Source organism: Pholcus phalangioides, unplaced genomic scaffold, assembly GCF_987345545.1.
Source record: "Pholcus phalangioides strain wild (caught in Gottingen) unplaced genomic scaffold, Ppha-v1.0 ptg000029l_1, whole genome shotgun sequence".
Taxonomy (NCBI): Eukaryota; Metazoa; Arthropoda; class Arachnida; order Araneae; family Pholcidae; genus Pholcus; species Pholcus phalangioides.
The window spans coordinates 6,301,740-6,322,672 of NW_028301619.1; the positions used below are offsets into that span (position 1 = coordinate 6,301,740).

The following is a 20,933-nucleotide window of genomic DNA, read 5'->3' on the forward strand; positions in this document are numbered from 1 at the left end:
TGGAAAAACATTATGTAATAAGCAGGGTGACATTCAAAATGACTAACATTATACAGTAAACCTGTATGAAATGGAATGTCAAGAGTCTGAAATAATATTTCATTTTAGACAGATTTCTGTTTTATAAATGTGCATATCAAAATCCTAATCTTCAAACAGACTACTATCTTTTGATTCTATTCGAGACAGGTTTTTATCTCATGCAGTGTCTGCCTAGATAGGTTTCACTGCACCAAGTTGGACTATTTCCTTTGGTGAAAGTCCAATGTAAAGAACTGCACAAATATTATCAAAATTAAAACTATAAATACCATTTATTGTTGAAGTTCTAATCGTAAACAACATATTCGTATGCATTATTATTGATCATGCTAAAAGTTCTGAGCATTTTTCTGAGTTATTGAGTGAAGAAAAGAAAAGTCCCTTCATTTTTTGAAAGAGAGTTCACCTCTTCAGCAAATTTGTAGATGATGCAAAACTAATGGGTGAAATTTCGGAGTCCAGCAATTGGGAGCTGTTTCAGAAAAATTTCAATGTGATTGCTGCGAAGGCAGATGAATAAAGCATTGACAAGTGCATGGTTGCTCAGTTTGGTTCTAGCTGTATTTCACTGTTTTGGAATCAGTATCAATAAAGAATTTCTTGACCATGTTCAAAGCCTAATTTAAGGGAACAGTTCATGTGATCATCCTTTATGAAACTCCCAAATCTTGCTTACCATTCTTATGCTATCAAGAAAATAGACTTCCATTAACGAATTGCAATCTGAACTTTTCCATACTTTTAATGACGACCAAAAGATTTATATGTTGAATGTTACACCTTGGTTGAAAAGCATAATCAGTATTAAGTGGTACACATTTTTGATGCACTCTAGCTAAACAATGTTAAAATGGGCATTAAATTATCAAGAAAAAAAAAAAAAAGAGTAGAATTTTCAAACTTTTGTTAGTCTTTGAAAATTTTTTGTTTAGCAATTTGATCGAAAAAAGCAAAGTTGTGCTTCTTGTATAATTTTTCCAAACTAAATTTGCTCATAAAAAAAAATCATGATTTTTTTTCTCCAACTTTGAATTATTTGAAAAATTTAAAAAAGTTCGAATTAAACAAGAAATTTTAACATTAAATTAGATAGAAAACTCAAGGAAAGTTCCAAAAGGTTCAAATTAGCCAAAATTTGAATTAAGAAATAAGTTCTACTGTATATGCAAATAATTATTTTATGTATATACATATATATATATATATTTTTTTTAAATATGTAAATCCAGTAATACTATTAGGGGCATCCTATCATTTAGAGTCACATGCGCTCGATTGGTAATGTATATTTTTCAAGATTTGTCCGGTCCTGGTTCAGAGAAGATATCATGCAGAATGCATGGACCAGCTCCATGCAATCTCAATAAAGGTGTTCCAGCGCTGTCAACAACAGTAGTAGAACCATTGGGAGAAGTACATGGCAGCCTAAGGGGACTAATTCAAAGGAGATTTGTGTAAAAGACTGTTGTATCTCAATACAAATATTTTTTTTGAATAACGATCAGACACTTTCTAACAAACCCTGTATAATTTTATTCTCATTTTCCCCCATTTCCCGAGGTTTACTTTTATAAGAATTGAGAACAATATACAGACACGTGGACTCAAGTTTGAAATGAAAACTTTGCTGTTTTCGTTCATTCACACAATGTGGCTGTCTTAAATGAGCACAACATGATATCCTTGGACCTTAAATTACACTCAATGCATTATGTGTTTAAATTTTATTATTTTCTAACCTGATACATTTTAATGCCCCTCCTGCTAACATTATAAAAAAATTAATAATATAATATTTGTGTTTATTGTATGCCAAAATGCTCTAAAAAATTTCATTAAAAAAATTCATTCATTCATTTTAATTTGGTCTATATCTTTACTAGGGCCATCAACTTTGAGTTGCATGAAGTCTTAACCTGACAAAGATAAAAACATTAAAAATAATTTAAAACCATTAAACCTGTGTATGAGGTCCACGTATAAGGACCTCAGGAACAAAGAGGTCAAGCCATACACAAATATGAAATTTTCTAAAAAAACCTCAATTTTATTTTTTTCCAAACATTCAATATAATGACCACCAAATATAATGTTCATTTTTCATAAAACAATGGGGGTTTGTTATTACTAGTATTGACCATATATTATTCAAGCATAAACTAATTAAATAGCATATAAACTATTTAGGATTAGTTCTGAACAACAGAACAAATCCTTTCCTGATATTTTCTAACAAATATTTGTAGAATATCAGGAAATAGTGATCACATGAAAGTTAAATTTCATCCTAGAAATGTGTGCTGAAAATGCAGATGCAGTGCTTGCATTGAATATTTTCCCTCCAACAGTAAGCACCAAGGAATATGGTGCATAATGAAAAATCTGACTTGATTTTTAAATAAACATGTTTTTCTTAAGTGAATGATCAAAGAAACTGAAGAATAAAATTGACTAAAATTTATAAAATCATCATCATCACCAACAACCATTTTCAGTCCACTGCTGGATGAAGGTCTCCTCTAAATTTTTCCATTCTGTTCTGTCTGATGCTTTAGCCATCCAGTTGATTCCTGCCACTTTCCTGATCTCGTCAATCCATCTTGCATGGGGACGCCTTCTCAGACGTTTAACACCATGGGGTACCACTCCAGAATACTTACGGTCCATCTGTTGTCTTGTCTTCTTGCAATGTCTAGCCCATTTCCATTTCAAACGTTTGATTCTTTCCATGATATCATATACCTTTGTGTTGTTCCTTATCCAAGTGATTCGTTTTCTGTCTCTCCCTGTGATGCCTAGCATACATCTTTCCATGCTCCTTTGTGTTGTCTGTAGCCTTTGTATTGTCTTGTTTGTGAGTGTCCATGTTTGAGCTCCATAAGTCAGTGCTGGTAGCACACACACACACACTGGTTAAAAACTTTTCTTTTTAGGCATAATGGCATGTGAATCTTCAGAATTATGCATTTTTTGCCAAAAGTGCTTCATCCAATCCTGATCCTTCTGTTTATTTCATTAATGATTCCATTGTTCATGGTAATTTCTTGTTCCAGGTATACATAGCTTTCTATTTCTTCTATCTCTGTGTTGTTGAGCAAGATTGTCCTCTTTAACACAAAGGGGTTGAACATAACTTGTCTTTTGCAGATTAATTTTCAAGCCCACCTGAATATTTGCCTTTGCCGATTCTTGTATCATTTCTTCTGGTTTGTCTGGATTACTGCTGATAACAACAATGTCGTCAGCAAAATGCAAATGGTTGAGAAATTCTCCATTTATTTTAATTTCTTTTTTATCCCAATCCAGTTTTATGAATACTTCTAAAACAGCGGTAAAGAGTTTTGGTGAGATAGTATCACCCTGTCTGACTCCTTTTCTGAGTTTAATCTTTGCTTTTCCTTTATCCAAACGAATCATTGCAGTTGCTTTGTCATATATTTTCTTGATGATGTGTGTGTGATGTAAGTCTTCTCTACCCCAATTACATCTAGAGCTTTAATAACAGCAGATGTGAAGACAGAGTCAAACGCGTTCTCAAAATCAATGAAGGATACACAATGGCAATTCGTATTTCTTATGTCTCTCTGAGTTCCTTGATTGTTTGGATGTGATCCATTGTACTAAATCCACTTCGAAATCCTGCCTGTTCTTTTGGTTGAGCTTCGTCCAATTTGGATTCAAGCCTATATGTCGGCACTTTAGGGGGGCGGGGGTAAATATTTTATAAATTACTGATAGGCGACTGATTGGTCGATAGTTCTTAACATCCTCTTTTTCACCCTTTTTGTAAAGAAGAACCATCATTGCATTGTTTCAATCTTCAGGCACATCCGATTTTGTGAGACAATTTGTAAACAAGACAGCTAGCATACTGGCAAATTCTTCTGCTTCTTTAATAATGTCTATTGAAATCCCATCTTCACCTGGGCATTTCCCTTTTTTCATACATCTTATAGCCTTGTAGATTTCCTCTTTCAGCACAGGTGCTACTTGTACAAATTCGGCTTCATTGTCTTTTCTTTCTGCTCCCTTTCCTTTGTTCCGATCCTGTTCTTCATGTTTGTATAGAGTATTATAAAATTCCTCAACAATACTAATGATTTCATTTCCATCTTTTGTGATGGTTCCATCTTTCCTTTTTAGTGCAAAAATTTCCTTTCTCCCAACACACAGTTTTCGTTGTGCTGATTTTAAGCTCCTATTATCTTCCAATGCTTTCTTCAAAATATCGCAATTAAACTTCCTGACATCTTCTGTAATCCGCTTTCGTAAAGTCTTACAAAGTTCTGCACATTCCACTTTTGATTTAGGGTCATTCTTCTTAATCTGAAATTATCTCTGGTCTTTCATAAGTTTCTTTGTTTCTTCTGTTATTTTCTTCACTGGTTCGATTTCTTTTTCTCCAGCAACTTCTTTTGCTACTTTTTTTAGGGTAGTAGTTAAAGTTTTGTTCATCGTGGTGACATCTTGTTCATCCTCAGTGATGTTATACAGCGAATCAAATCGGTTCTTCAGCTCTAACTGGAATTTATATCAATGTTCTTGAAGCTTTACCATATTTCGATGACAGTTTTTCTTTTTTTGATAAGTTTCGCTCTTCCCATTCTAGTGTTAAGCCTTATTCTGCATCTAACCAGCCGATGGTCGCTTCCTGTATTGAATTTGTTGAGAACACTGCAGTCTTGGATCATATGCTTCTTATTAGATAGGATGTAGTAGATCTCACTAGTTGTTCCAGTTGGGCTTCTCCAGGTCCACTTTCTTTGGGGTTTTTTCTTAAAAAATGAATTCATGATGCATAACTGTTCGCTCTCTGCAAATTTGACGAGTCGGTTTCCTCTGTTGTTTCGTACACCGTAACCATGACTTCCAACTGAGCTTTCACCATTTCTTCTCTCTCCAATTCTGGCATTGAAGTCACCCATTACTATCTTGATATGATGGTTTCCTTTACTATGCAGCTCGTCTAGTTCTTCATAAAAGTCTTCTACTTCTTCCTCAGAGTAGCTTGTTGTTGGTGCATAGATTTGTATGATCTGTATCCGGTATCTGATTGATATTTGCATAACCAGCTTTGCAACTCTATCAGATGTACTATCTAACTCAACTATGTGATTTTTCCACTTTTTATGAATGAGAAATCCTACTCCACTGGTTCTTCCATTATTTGTTCCCCTGTAGTAAAATACATGTCCACTGGCAAGTTTGATTTTCTCCTCTCCTTTTCTTCTTATTTCACAGATGCCTAAGATGTCCCAATTTATTCTTTCCAGTTCTTCCAACTACTGCAAACGATTTTTGGAAGAAATATATCGTTCGTTATACGTGGTCAAGGTCATCATCTTATGGCAGTCTGGTCCAACCCAGAGATTCTTAGCACCCTCTGTCTTCATGTCTTGCCGTAACCAGGAACACTCAGACTGCTTGGGTCTGACGGCCTTAGTTTATTGACAGAGTTCATATTTCTTTTTAGAGGGTTTTTTGGCCATAATCCTCCACGCTGGCCAGTGCAGGTTGGAGAAAGCCCATCCGCGTCTGTTCACCATGGGTTAAACATTGCTACTTACAGGCTGTACCACGAGAAGGTGCGGATTGGACTTTAAGCTTCTACTCCTAGTTGATTCCTTCAAGTCCTCATAATGAGGCAATTAAAGGGTCTTCTCCTAGTTAACAAGTAAAGACTATTCAACAGCCCAAAATTTAAAATATGCATGAATATTTCTATTATATATACATAATATTATATATACATAATATACATACTATTATATATACATAATATACATACTATTATATATACATAATATACATACTATTATATATACATAATATACATACTATTATATATACATAATATACATACTATTATATATACATAATATACATACTATTATATATACATAATATACATACTATTATATATACATAATATACATACTATTATATATACATACTATTATATATACATAATGTATGTATTCCATACATTCTATTTTACATAGTATTTATACATAGTAAATAGGTTTGGCTTCACTAATGTAATACTACCTCTGAATTTGTAGCTTCTATACGCAACACTGCATGTGTTAACTTTTTCGATTGCACCAAAAATGAATCAATTAAAAGCATTCTTCGTTCATAAGCACCATTCTTGCGGGGAACAATTTTACCCCAGGCTGATAGATTAATACCATGTTCACTAGAAATGAAAATATGTAAGTCAATTTAATAAACCAAATTTTAAAGCACTACTGTATTTTTATAATACAGATTTGCACATTATTATAAATTCGTAATTATATATAATGTGAGTATTTGTTTTAGTAATATCCAATAAGAACACCAAACATATATAAAATAATCAAGATAAAATGGTGGCTTGATGGCAGTCACCACTCTGGTGGGAATAATATGAGTAAATATGAAAATGCATGCATGGAGAAAACTGAGTCATGAAACAATGAATGCACAATGCTATTGAACCTGACAGACAAATTTTTACTTCATTAAAAGGCAATTGACAATTGAGATTGAACTGTAATCATATAATGTGAAAGTGTACAATGTATGATGTAAAGCAACAGATATGAACAGAATACTTCAAGAAAAGTACAGTGGCAAGATACATGAATGGTGTACACGTTTCAAAGATCACAGCAATCAATACATGTAATCTTGGCTATGTTGTATCACAGCAGTCATTACTGTGAACATTCATTGCAAGAAATGTATGATTCTAGATAATCAACCAAATAACTTGTCTTGATATTGTACAAGAGATGAATCTTTGTGTGTATGAAAATTTCAGATTCTTCCCCAAAGCTGGGATGGAAGAGATCTCAGTAACTGGATAAGTCCAGTGGCAGAGTTCAGGCATTTATTTACATGGGTACGGTGAACAGCCATTTATAAATATTTACATTTTTGAAAAGTTAATGAATGTTGGGTAATACATTTTGGAGTCTAGATCATTTTTTTTATCATATTTGTTGCAGCACTGTCATTTTCTGCAGATGAGGGCTAATTAGACAGGGATCTACAATTTATTGCCGATTCCGAATGGCAGGCTTGTTTTTTATACTCGTTGAGAGGTCGGTGCACTAACCCCTTTGACATTTATATGTACAGACCATTTTTTTTTTCTGTGCATGGAATGACATTATGTCATACCCACCTATGTTGTATTTTGTGTGCAATGAAACACTTTCACAGCGAACGTGCAATGTCCTTACACATACAACCCAGATCCATTACCCAGCCTGGTGTAATGATGTAGATCGCACTGAGACAAATTAATAAGATCAAAATTTTTTATGAATTTATTAAGGCTGAACATATAAACACAGATTATAAAAAACACTAATTCAAAATCCAAACACTACAGTTGAGTTTTTATGAACCTGTAAAGACTTGATAATTAGTTCATAAAATCGAAAGTTTTCGTAAATGAGAGCGATGAAAAAAATGTGGGAAATAAAAAACGAGTCAGTATTTGACAATTTCCAAAAACAAAAAAAACACTTTTGTTTGCTTCATCATTACATTTGGCAGTGATTTCAGTAATCAATGATTTTAGTTTCCCTTCTTTCCCCTTACTAGTGACAGCTGCACTTTCTCCACATACGTATTTGAAAAGTCAGGCAGTGTCTTTTCATGAATATCTGCCACCATCTAGCTGATCTTTTGAAATCCTTTAAGTTTAACTTTGAGTCAAACAATTTCGCATGTTGTTTCAAAAAGTTTCCGTCTATTGGAATTTTTACCTCACATTTTCCTCAGCCAAGCAACAAGCGCCATTTTGAGCTCAAGAAATTTTTATTTTCGGAAATATTTTAAGGATGATGAAATGCCACTGGATCCACTTGCCGCAGGAACAATCTTTTGCTGATCTTTAATTAGAGTAATCAATGTACTTATTGGAATCCTGTACATTTTGACAATTTCTGTTTTCATTCTGTCTTTTAATGTATGAGAGTTTGCATATACGCACAAACACATTAATTTCTTTTGAAATCTTTGTTTCCATCTACTATCAAGCACAACCTTTTCCTTGATTTTATTAAACAATTTTATTGAAATTGTGAAATGAAAAGTAGACAAATGGCAGTTAGTCAAGTTTGATCAACTCCCGACTCACAAATTTCCTTATCAATAAGATAATATATAGTGGAATCTCGATAACTCGACTATCCGGATAACACGACATCTATTATTCCCTTGGTTGGCACAATACTAATTTCAATGTACGGAAACTCTCTAACTCAACATATGTTTGGCTTAACTCCGCTTAAGCTGAACTGAATCAAAAAATTATTCTAAGTATGAAAACTTTTTACAGAAAATTAGACCAAAAAAATTTGTGAATTTGTGGATGTTGGAATGGACGCAAAAAATTGTTTTAGATGCTATTGAAATGATCAATTCTGCATGGAAGTCAGTTGCGAGTGCCACAATTTGGAACTGCTTATGTCATGTTGGTTTTTGTTCTGAGTCTTTGGAAAATGAAACTTCTCTGAAGATTTCTCTCAGATTATATGTGGAGGAAGCATAAATAATGCTACAACGCTGCAGGTGATTGTATCGAGGATGAATTTGTAAACATTGATTCTGATCTTGTAACTTCAGGACTTTTAGAAGACAATGATATTCTAGAATCAATCAACCAAAGAGCAAGTGCTTCATGTTCCGATGAAATAGAATTTAGGAAGTTCAGATAAAGAAGAAGTACAGTCGAATCCTGTTATAACTCCAAGACACAGGAGAAATCACTTCGTTATAACGAAATTTCGTTATAAAGGAATCCCAGGTTTTTGCATTATTCCTATGTAAACTTACCTGGGGATTAGAAAAGTGTTCTTTAAAATGAGATTTTTTCGCTATAACAGTATTCGTTAAAACAGGATTTGACTGTATCTGCACCATCTCGCAATGATGCATTAAAAGCTGTAGATGTGATACGTCGATTCCTATGCACTCAAGAAAAAGCTGAACAATCACAGGATAAACTAAATAGTGTAGAAGAATTTTTGTTTTCTCTTCAGGAAAAAAAGCAAACAAGTGTACTTGATTATTTTTCATGAGGTAAATGTTTCTCATATGTTTTGATTCTATAATGAAATAACCCTGAATTAAAATTAATGAGAATTAGAACTTTATTTAATGGAATTGCTTGAATGTATATAATTACGTACACAAAAGTAATCAAACAAAATTTAGAACAAAACCCTGCTAACTTGACATCCGCTTAAGTCGACATGTTTGTCGATACTTTTAGGGTGTCAGTTACAGAGAGTCTACTGTATCATACCATTTCTCATAATGCACAAAGGATGAATTACATAGCCAATGCATCATCAGTTCATGGTCACGCCTACCCACAATTGAATGTGGATTTTCATGTTGATGACAAATTTATGGACACCTCCCCCCCTTCTCTGTTTTGCCTTTAAGACAAGTAGAATGTCAGAACTGAAGTTTACTTTTGGTTACAATGAACTCGAAGGTGGCTGGAAGAATAAAATAACAAAAAAACAGTAAAAGAGGAAAACAAGTTTGTAAAACAGAGAGTTAGAAGAAATAAGAGTTTGTCAAATAAAACAGATTTTACATTAGATCTATATGGCATGCTGTTTGGGACAAAGAACCAGTTCATAAAAAAAGCGTGTTCATAAATTTCAGATTCGTAAAATCAAGCATTGACTGTATATAGAAAAAATATGAATGTGCTATCTGCAATGATACATTTTGGATGTGTGCAAATAGTAGTATTCAGACTCCGAGCTATCTTCTAAATTAACATAAGCAGCTTCCGACATGTGTCAGGAAATTATCCTTACTCTATTGCAACTAAAGTGAAATTTCTTTTTATAAGAGAACATAATTGCCAAATAATAGAGAAATACAAATCCTTTGTCTGATACTAACACAATAAAGAAGAAAACAATAAATAAAGACAAATAGCAGGAAAGGGTATCTGTATTTTTCCTGCTATTTTATCATTAGTTTTTTTCTTTAAAGTATGACACAGATTGTCACTTATAAAGTAAGTCACCCCCATTTCCATTATGAGGGGGATTAAAGTTGGAGTGGTGTAAGTCACATTTTCACCAATTCTGACTTAAGTCCAGAAATGCAATCTAAAAGTGCTAAACTACTGAAAGAAAAAATTAACTAAGTCTCAGCTTCAGTAGTTTGAAACCGAATTGTGAAATCACAAAATTTTCAACATGAGGAACGTAGGACAGCAGTTCTAGTATAACCTTCTTTTCTCAGAATGATGATTAATGGACTTCACCACTCTGACTTTAACCTCCTCATATATGAACCTAAATGTCTTCACAGATCATAGCAAGAACTGTGATGTATAAGGTGTTATGCCTGAAGATCTTGAAAGACCTATGGAATGCCTGTTTCATACATATAAGAGGCAGTTGAACTAGAACAAACAATTTAAAGCTGCTTTTCACAAGCTATGCTTCTATGCCTCCCTTCATGCCATACCAAGAAAGAAACACATTCAATAGCCTTGAAATTCCCACAATAAACAGTTTATAGAAATATATCATCGCCGTTCAAGCAAAAGTCACCAAGTCCTGTTTTGAGATTTTGTCAATTTAAACTTCTGAGTTATGAAAAATAGTAAAAAATATTTCAAAGATTTCCAACTCCTACAGTAGATAACTGCTTCATGGTTTATAATTGTTCATATCATGAAGTAATTCATAGAAAATCCCAATCAATTGCTGCTGTCTACTCTAAAAGGTTTTCTGTGAACTTCATGACTTTTGCTTGAATGCCGACAAAATCTGCTAAAAATAACTAAACAAACTTAATTCTGCTGATAAAAGTGCTCACAAGACTAAGTAAAATATGGAAACCTCTGTTGCTTAGCAACAAAAATTCAATTTCATTAGTGAGCTTTGCCAGACGACTTGACTTCTTGTTGAGCATTAATTGGAGAATGACGCTGGGATAATTATCTCAAAATCGCAATTTTTGGACTCTGTGACATTTGCCTGAATGCAACAATGTGCAAATGACTAGCAATCCTGTGGTAAACAGCATGAAAAAGAAAATAGTTCATAATTATGGAAACAAAGTTTGTCCCATTTTATTACTGTGTATAAGAAACTTAATTATACTATGTTGAAAAAAAAGAATCATATTAGCATGTTTCTGAATTTCACAAAAAGGGAGTAGCTTATCAAGCCTGGAGATTTTTCTTCCAAGAAATCCATACCTGTGTTAGGGTAAAATCTAATTGTACAATTGTAATGCAAACATGGACTTAGTGGGTGCAGGAAGGGCAAACTAAACATTGTCAATGATTGCAGCAGCCTTGTTACACAAAGAATAAGGAAGATATTTCATACTTCATTAGCATTATGGTACGGAACACTATTGGGTTCCACTCCTACACCTATGTATATGCGTTAGTGGTACACTCAACATCTATCAGCATATTTTCAAAGTTTTTTTTATGCATATTGTAGAGCCGTAAAATGACAAAATCTGGCCCGCTCTCAAACTACCACATCAAAAATTTATGCATTTGTTCAAGAAACTCCATTCATGTTCAAAGCTCTCTATAATAACTAAAAACTGTGAGCACTGCATTTCAGCTCAGGAACAGCACATTCCACACTGACATGTCTGTGTGGTTCTAGATGGACACTGTACATTTTTTTTCAGCAATTTACTGTTTTACTGTTTACTATTATTATTTACTATTAATATTTTTTCTTTTCAATGTGAACATTATCACATTTTGTATTGAAATGTTTACAGCAATGCATTCAGAGTCTAAAGTTAGCAGCATAGACATTCTACATTTTTAATTTAGGGATAAACTTATGGTCTATCCTCTAGGTATAAATAGTCTTGAGTTCAACATTAATATTGACTGAATTCCAGATACTAATCTTTTGTATTACCTCTTAGAACAAGTTAAGATAATTATATCAGTGAAAAAAAAAAGCTTCTGAAAATTTCATGTTCTTGAAAGAAATAAATTTCCATTATCAAGAGATAGGGAGAAAATTACAAATGTATTTAAAAAGTAAAAATTTCTTGAAACACACAGAAAAGAAAAAAATCAAACTAATAAAAAGCATAACCGTTTCAGACCCTGTATGGGCAAATGAGTGAGTTGCTTTTTCTCGCTTTAAATATTCTATTTCTAACCTAAGCCTGACTTCAAGGATTATATGTGTGTTATTTTGAAGTTAAGGCTGAACTACCTGAGGTTAATAAGAATATATGTAGTGAGAAAAAACAAACCTCATGTTTGTTAGTACTGAGTCTGAAAGGGGTAATTAAAAAAAAAATCCAAAAATGGAGACAACTAAAATTTTTAAGTTGAACATAATAAATTATAAAACAAGGGAAGGTAATAAAATAAAGTTTCAGTCAAACCTGAAAAAAAGAGGAATTTTAAACTGATTTGAGCTTCTTTGCAGACTTCATCTCAACCTAAAAGCAAAAGGGAGAGAGAGAAAAAGATATATCGTACACACAAGCCAAAGAAATACCCCAAATTATACTGCTACTTTATGTTGATGTTTTTTAATTTGATTCATATCAGTCAGTAGAAACAAAATATGCAAAGCGATAAGCAATAATTTCTAACATAATTTATTTTCATTTTGGAAATTAGCCGTTTCAACCCATGCGTTACAAAAAGAAAATCAACATCATTGTTCATGTCAATCTTGTCTTTGATGATGAATATAGAATGAACTAAAAATGACATAAGAAGCTTGAAATATAGGTTAGTAATAACTTGGCACGTTTCAGAACTTTATGAAGTTCCTTTCTCTCAGAGAAAAATAATAGAACAATCCAATAAAAATAAAAATCTCTTCACAGTGGAGGTTACTTGCTTGACAAGAGAAAAAATATAAAAAAAATATTTGTATTTTGCTTTATTATTTCCTTTTCTAACAAGGAAAGAACTTCGTAAAAAGTCCTGAATTTATATTATGGGTTCACCTACACGGCTCATCTTCTGTTTATTTTATAGCCCAAAAGGTAATCTCTTTTCTATGAATGTAAAGGTGAAATTATTTTGTTACATGATTATATATTATAACATATAGTCTTATAATTATTACACATCATGTTACACACATTGCATGATAAGTTTCTATTTGTGATACAATGCATTTTCAGGCAAGCTGCAGAATTTCAGCAATAATTTTGATGTCAATCAGATAAAAAGTTAGAAAATCAATATCTTATACAAAAATATTTTTATTAGAAATTTCACAAAATGGGTTTCAAATATTTCCTACTGTTGCAACATATAGAATGTAATGCCATTGTGGATAACTCTGGACATAATTTGTTTTACCCATTGCAAGATGAATGACTTTCAATAAAATGTTCATCATTCTACTCTATACCATTGAAAAGGGTTACATGCAATAATATGATACACTGAATTGCTGCAAAAAAATTGAAATTCATGAAAACTGTGAAGGAAAAACAAATCTCTGGTAAGAGTAAAATTAAGCTGCTACAAACACTGGTGTACACAATGGGGGAAAGACCTTGCAAATTTTGGTGGTTTTTTGCATTAAAAAACCCCTGAGAAGAAAAAAAGGATGACCCCCCCCCCTACTTCTTCCTTAAAAAAAATCCTGCACACGCAACCTGGCTACAAAACATTTTTAGTACAGAAAGTCAGTTGGTTCTCTTCAAACTATTTGACCAAAAATCCATTGTGAGTAAACACCAACGGATATTTATCAGATATAAAAAAATTATAATAAGACTGACTAAAACTGGTCCAGAAATTAAGAGGCTAGTTTTTCAAACACTAAAACCTTGAAATGACAAGAGTTTTCTGTACTAAGGACAGTTAAAGTGAAAAACTGAAACATAAAATGGAAAAAACATATTTTTCAAAAATCATCTATTTAAAACACTCATGTTTGATCTAAAACTAAATTGTTAGATTTTAACATTTTTACAATCTTTACAGTATGTCTCATGTACAGCATCAAATTTTCTGTAATTCTCGTAAAAATAACGCTGCATGTTATCCTCTCAACACTTGAGCTCCAAAACTGACTATTAAAAAAAAATTTTTTTGATTGATGTGTGTTTATTGTACTACGTTAAAATGCCCTTTAAAAAATTAATTAATTTGGGTCGATATTTTTACTAGGATCATTCGAGTTAGGTACACATATGTGTACCTCAGGTTCTAACTTGAAAAAAGAATCATTTAAAACCATGAGGTACATATGTGTACCTCTAGAACAAAGAGGTTATAAGTAAAAAATGTGATGACAATTGGAATTTTTATAAGAAGCATTTATATCTTTGTGAATATGCATGCTATTTTCATGAAAATGCATACAAGTATATTGCACTTTTTACAAAGCAAGTAAAATATTCTGTTAAAGTAACAAATCATTTGCATCTTTTTTATGATATAGGGCTGAACAGAAACTTTTTATTCTTTAATTGTTTGTCAGTCCCCTAAAATATTTGTGAACAATTCTGCACTGGAAAGTATGAGTTCAATTATGTTTACATGCTCAAAATGTACTTGGTATAAGTTTTCACCAATAAGTAGACAACTACAAAAACTTCAAAAATAGTGTTTTTGAAATGTTATGGCTAAAAACAAGAAAAACAAGGAATTTATCTTATGCACTATATTATCACAAAAAAAAATTTTACACAATAGTTTCAAAGTTAGTTTTTCAGTATTCACTAAACTAATAAAAATTTAAAATATGAGTGAATGAAACATTATTTTCAAATTCTATCAGAACAGTCCATTCCTTAAAGCACATTTATACGTTTTTGATAAATTTTAACATTAAAACCTTACTTACCAAATCTGTGACCCATTCTTTATAATTTCAGGAGTGCAACCAAATACCCAGTCTTGTTTCACCTGAGCAATTTAAGATACTTATAAGACTTGTGTTTTGTCTTTGAGCAATGTATTAAATCATCATAAATTCATAAAATTATAGATTATTATTTTTCAAATAGGAAAATTTAGTTTACAATCAGAGACAAAATTTTTAATTCAATTCCTGGAAATTGGTTTAAAATTTTTATATCCCTTATAATCAGGCTAACCATACTTCATAAAGAAAAAAAAATTTTAAATTCAGATCCTAAATGCAAGAAAACATGGAATAATGACACAATTTTGATGGTCAGTTAAATGAAAGCCCAAAGGGAGTAGAAAGAATTAGTCACTTAATCAGTATTATATATACCATCTTCCACTGCATTAGCTGGCATGTCATAAAAATTGGGGGACCACAAGCTTTTTGAAGTCTATATTAAATACCGAATAAATACGCAAATTGAAATAAAATAGTAGCTTTCATTGTAGCGAACATGTTTTGTCCAGAAATATGATAACGATAACTGAAATTGAGCATTTACTTATTGCTCTAACCTAGGTATTACCTAATACGAAATGCAGATACTCTGTTTTGTCTGTTACTTTGTATGATCAGAGATTGAAGAAATATGCTGTCGCTTTTGCATTACAATATTCTGTTTTGCAATGCATTTCTTTCATTTTTGTGCTTTGCTTATTCAAATCTTAGACACATGATCGAAAAATATAAAAATTCTTCGAAGTCTACAGATTTTTCCCATTTATCTCATTTAATCTATGAGAACGAATATTTTTAGTATCAGGCATTTGCAATAAACTAATATTTATGGTAACAAAAGCAAACTAAATTCAAATTATCTTCAACATAGTTAAACACCAATCCTAAAATGTGAGAATGGACAAGCTTCAGATCAATCCAAATATTTGAGAATTTTCCAGAATCTGTGACACGACTTTCCTGGCATACCGGCTAATGCCGTGGAATACAGTATTCAAAATCAACTCATAGAGATTAGATTGTGTATCAGAATTTTATCTTTGTGTACAATTATTTTAAGAAAGAATTTCCTGTATACATACCAATCCTGAAGCAACAAAGATAATATTTTCATAACTTTTCACTGGAACTATTATGTGAATTGTTGTAAGCACCTAAAAGTACATGGAAATGTACAATTTTACATGTATAACAAGGATTTTCTGCATTAAACATATCAACCAATTTTCATGCCATGTTACACATTATCAACTACCTAACTGCTTTCATTGTCTTTTTTGCTATTGGGTTAGCAGACTGTGGTTCCATTGTCTACTGACAGTTTGAAGTGAAGTAGAACTTTTTATTTTGGTTTGCAAACATAATTCATTCCATGAATGCACTCGTAATTCAAAACACTCATATACTGTAGCAAACCAAATCTTCCCATAAGAAATACAATGAAACTTTGGTTAATGAGCGGTTTGGTTAACAAGCAATTCGTATAATGAGAAAAATTTTGAAAAAATGTTGACTCGGTTAACGAGCGATGATCCACATTACGAGCAAAAATTTTGTGCTTTGTTTATTTATTTTCACGCTATCACAACTGAGCTGATGGTTTGGCCCACACACTTGTCATGGAATTGTGGATAATATTCTCCCCACAGTCTCCAGTAAGTGTATCTCACTCTGAAAATTAACACCCACTGCATGTGTTAAAATTTACGTTGAGAAACTAGATGTAGCATTGCAAATATGCGTGTATGCGCTTGAAGGGTTTTTATTCTGCTTCAAGAAAACTGTGCGCTGATTGCATTATTGAACATAACTTTGAGGGGCTAGCTCATGAACAGGAGCCACTATTTGTTGAAGAGATTGTGTGCTTGGGGAAGACCATGGATTGGAGGTGCATGAGGATGATATTCAAGAGCTAGTGGTGAAAAGGTAGTCTAGAAGTTGGTGGTAGATGAAGGGATGGATTTATTCTGCACACACCAGCAAACTTTTATGGACGGTATCTCATCAGAGGAAGAGAGAAGTAAGGAGAAGTCCTTCACGTAAAATATTAGAGAGATGTGTGAATCTGCGCAAAACTCTGTAGAAAAGAAACACCCAAATAAAGCTATAGCAGTGTGCCAGCAATGAATCTGACCAACAAACACTGCAACTTCTTATTTCCCAGAAATCCTAAAAAGGAAGTGTCAATGGATAAGGTTCTTTTTGAAAGTCACGCAAAAAGAATAAGTTCGCAACCAACAGTGAGTTTGTAAATCGTCCTAAACAATAGTCCTACTCTCTCTCGTCGTTTCAAGTAAGTTAATTTGTAAACATTACCGTATTGTATGTTTATTTATGGTGTTATTTATATTACGATTATTTTATTGTATTATGTATATTAATTGAATGTCATCCGTTTTTATTAGTCATTTCTATGTGAATGAATAATTATGGAACAAATTATCAGAGTTTCTATTATTTCCTATAGGGAAGTTTGATTTGGATAACAAGTACGTTGTGGAGCAAATTAAGCTCGTTAACTGAAGTTCCACTGTAATGGAAACTCAAATGATTCATTCCCCAACACTCATGCCAAAGATAAAGTGCAGATCAATTGATATTATATTTTTTTACTTTACTTACACAATATTTTTGAAATGATACAAAAGAGCAAGGCTTTACTTCAAAATTCCTGCCTGCTTTTACACTGAAAGGGGAGGACAGTATTTCATGAGCTTATGCTATAAATGTCACTCCCATAGTTAGCGTCATCTTAATGATTGGTCCACGGGGCCGAAGAAAGGACCAAGTCAAACAGAGGGCTCTAAACTATCGAAAGTTTTCATTAGTATGCATACATTTTTTTAATTGGTCCTTTATTGAAATAATGTAAAAGCCCTAAAAATTACTTGAGCCTAGCCCCTGAACTAGTTAAGACAGCTTTGCCTGCAGTGAGAGAAAGAGAACCGTCTTCAGGTTGTAATAATGTGAGGTTACATAGACATCAGGAATATACAAAGTCTCTTATAAATGAGTTCTCATCTAGGAGGCTTTTGTGTACACATATTACTAATATTGCAAGATATCACTAGTTAATCAAGTCAAAATTTGTTTACAATTTTTGCTTGTACTATGAGAAATCACTCATTTATCAAGTCAAGATGTTCACATCTTGCAAAGCCGTCATAATCCAAAGTTTTATTGTATTTTGTGCCAAAAGAGGTGTTAGAGATATGTAAAAGCCAGTGCTTTCACAATTTCCAGACAAGGAAAATCAAGGGAATGAAACTAAAAAAAAAGTTTTTTTATGCCTGTGGGAAACTAAATTTTTTACCAATTGTTTGGTAAACAGTTAACCCTTAACAGTAACAATAAAGAGATAGTTCATCAAACTTGATCTGCTTTATTTTGAGTTCTTAACAAGCTTTTACTTCTAATGCGGCAGTTTTATAATGCAGGTCAAGAAAATTTTAAAAATCGCTTAAAGGGTTAAAAAGAAAATTATCATAAGTAATGTGCCCTCTAACACTTTTTTACTGCATGGACCTGGTACTCTGTAAACATAATTTTAACATCTGCACGAATGAATGGATGTTAGATATCAGAGAAAAAAGAAAAACCTTCACCTCCAGAAACAATACTCGTTATGCAAATAATTTTTTGCGAGTGAATTATTCATGGGTATACTATGATTTATTGTGAAGTTTTATTTTTAATGAATGTAGTTTTTTTGTGAGTTTTTGTCTTGCTATGGTGCTAAGTTACACTATATTGCTTTTGAAAGTTTTAATAGATATTTTGGTTTTTTTCAAACTGTGAATTATTTATTATATTCATCTCTACAATGGTGATATAGGAAAAATGTCATCATTCAGAATATAGTGAATTTCTTTGGTGCAACAAAAATTCTGTTTGTGCAGAAGCCTTTTCAGCTATGTGTGCCAGCATAACAATGAAGCTTGGAGAAAGTATTGGCTTAAAGTCTAAAAAACTCCAACAAATATTATTGAAAAGGAAACATATTTTCTGGATATTATGCTGAGGTGAGCTCGGAAATAAAAGTCATCAAGTAGCAAGCAGCATGCTTGCCAGGTATGCAAGAGGGCATTGGGTTTGAGTCCTAGCAGAGACAAGGTGACTTTTCTTTATGAGTTCACCTCAACATAATATCCAGAAAATATGTTTCCTTGATATCTTGGGCTGAGAAAAAAGCTGCATATCTCTCAATATTATTGAAAATTTAAAAAAGAAAAAAGATATTTTGACTATACAGTAATAGAGTTATTAAGTTATGGGGCTATTTGCAATATTCAGTTATCATGTTGAACATGTAGCTGATCGATGAGTAAATTTTTTTTTGCAATGGTATTGTAATAAAATATGAAAAACTATAACAGCTATGTGTGATATCAATTTTTAACCTAACTCATGCCTTTAGCTTACTGATATTTACAGCCCCAGTGTTGCCTTGATTTCAACATATTTAAGAATATTTTGTGTAGGATCATAATTAAAATCACTTGAATGTTTTTTTATGTAACCTAGCAAAAGCAAAACATGGAACTTGCCTTGCTTCTAGCAAGTCTCCATGAAGTGTATTTTTCTTCTATCCATTCTCCAGAATTTGAAAACTCTGCAAACTGAATTGGGGGAAGTTTGGAAAAATGACCGTCATAGCTACGCTGAATGAAATGATGAGACAATACTTGATGCTGAAATTCCACATTTTGGGATACCTACAAAAAAAAATTGAACTCCAGAATGAATTTCAAGATGCTTGTGATACTGAGCTGACAAAACATTCATTGCCCAGTATTTGATCATATACATATGAAAAGAGAACCCAGGATTGATAAAAATGTAATATCACAATTGAATCAGTGAGAAGAAGGTGGTACATGTTCTACAAACCTCAACTTTTAGAAAATCTAAAAAAAACTGTTTCTCAGCCAAACACTTCTTTTCACAAAAAAAATTTGTATTGATGATTTATACCTTTAGGTAAGTAGAACAGATTGTGATATTTGAAAAAATTAATTTAATTGTTTTTATATCATAAATATAAAAACTAACATAAATGCCATGGAAAATGTTTCTTTTTCAACTCAAAACTTTATTATGTATGAAAATATTTTATTTAAGTGTTCCAGACTTACTTTAGCGGGTGAAAAATTAGGTTGTATGATGTACAAAAGATTTTATGAGACACTGCATGTAGGCTAGTATAATGATATACTGCAGTTTTGGTTGTACCCTTCATAGAAAAGTATTTGAATGATGAGCCTTGTGTTTTGGAATGTTCCGATGGTGGCCTATGTCTAACAACATCAAATCTCTCAACGAAGCTCATCAGAGCGCCCATCTGATATGTTCAGTTTTAGGTTTACCACTTTTCAGATCTTTAATGATAATTTATTTTTCTTCATTACTAAAACTATCCATAGATTTCTTTTTACACTTACAGTTTCAACCTGTTGTTTTGGCTAAGACAAGCAACCCTTTCAAATTAACGAGCTCCTAACCTTCAAGTCTTGCTAATTCTTTATTTCTCTTATATGTTCTTCATTATGTATCCTTTTCTTATGTTTAGGTTCAGCATCCTCACTGTTTGATTTAAAACATTTTGAATACAAATCACAACTTTCACACAAAATTTATTTTAATTAGGTAATAATACTATCTTTCACTACTGAAAAATACCAGACATAATCCTAAAACAGCATGCTTTCAAAAGCAATAACTAAAAACGAACTCTAGTACTCACTTGGCACTGCAGTGAGCATAAACAGAACTATATGAAGGTTTTTAATAGTTCACTCATGCGAAGATATACTTAGGAAATAGAGAGAAAGTTCTACTGCCCTTGCGATGAATCGAACCCACATCCTCTCTTTTGCCAGGGGAGTGCCTTAGACCACTAGACTACAAAGGCAATGAATATCTCAATCTTTCCTTAGAGCTCACGTGCACTGAACAGGACTGTACATGGACGGTCAGACCTAAGTCACGCCAAAGCTCACAATTGCCGCCAATACCACC

General features: G+C 32.5%; 1 protein-coding gene across 4 annotated transcripts in view; it reads right to left on the minus strand.

Moving 5' to 3' along the window:
• The window catches only part of PGAP1 (GPI inositol-deacylase), a 96,503-nt gene that overhangs the window by 38,410 nt on the left and 37,160 nt on the right, over nt 1-20,933 (minus strand). For all 4 annotated transcript variants that reach the window (XM_089252435.1, XM_089252438.1, XM_089252436.1 and 1 more), the window contains 4 exons: nt 19,463-19,630; nt 15,998-16,069; nt 14,892-14,953; nt 6,091-6,241 (listed from right to left, as the gene is read on the minus strand). In XM_089252435.1, the coding sequence (XP_089108561.1) occupies nt 6,091-6,241; nt 14,892-14,953; nt 15,998-16,069; nt 19,463-19,630 (453 nt within the window). The remainder of the gene's footprint in view (nt 1-6,090; nt 6,242-14,891; nt 14,954-15,997; nt 16,070-19,462; nt 19,631-20,933) is intronic.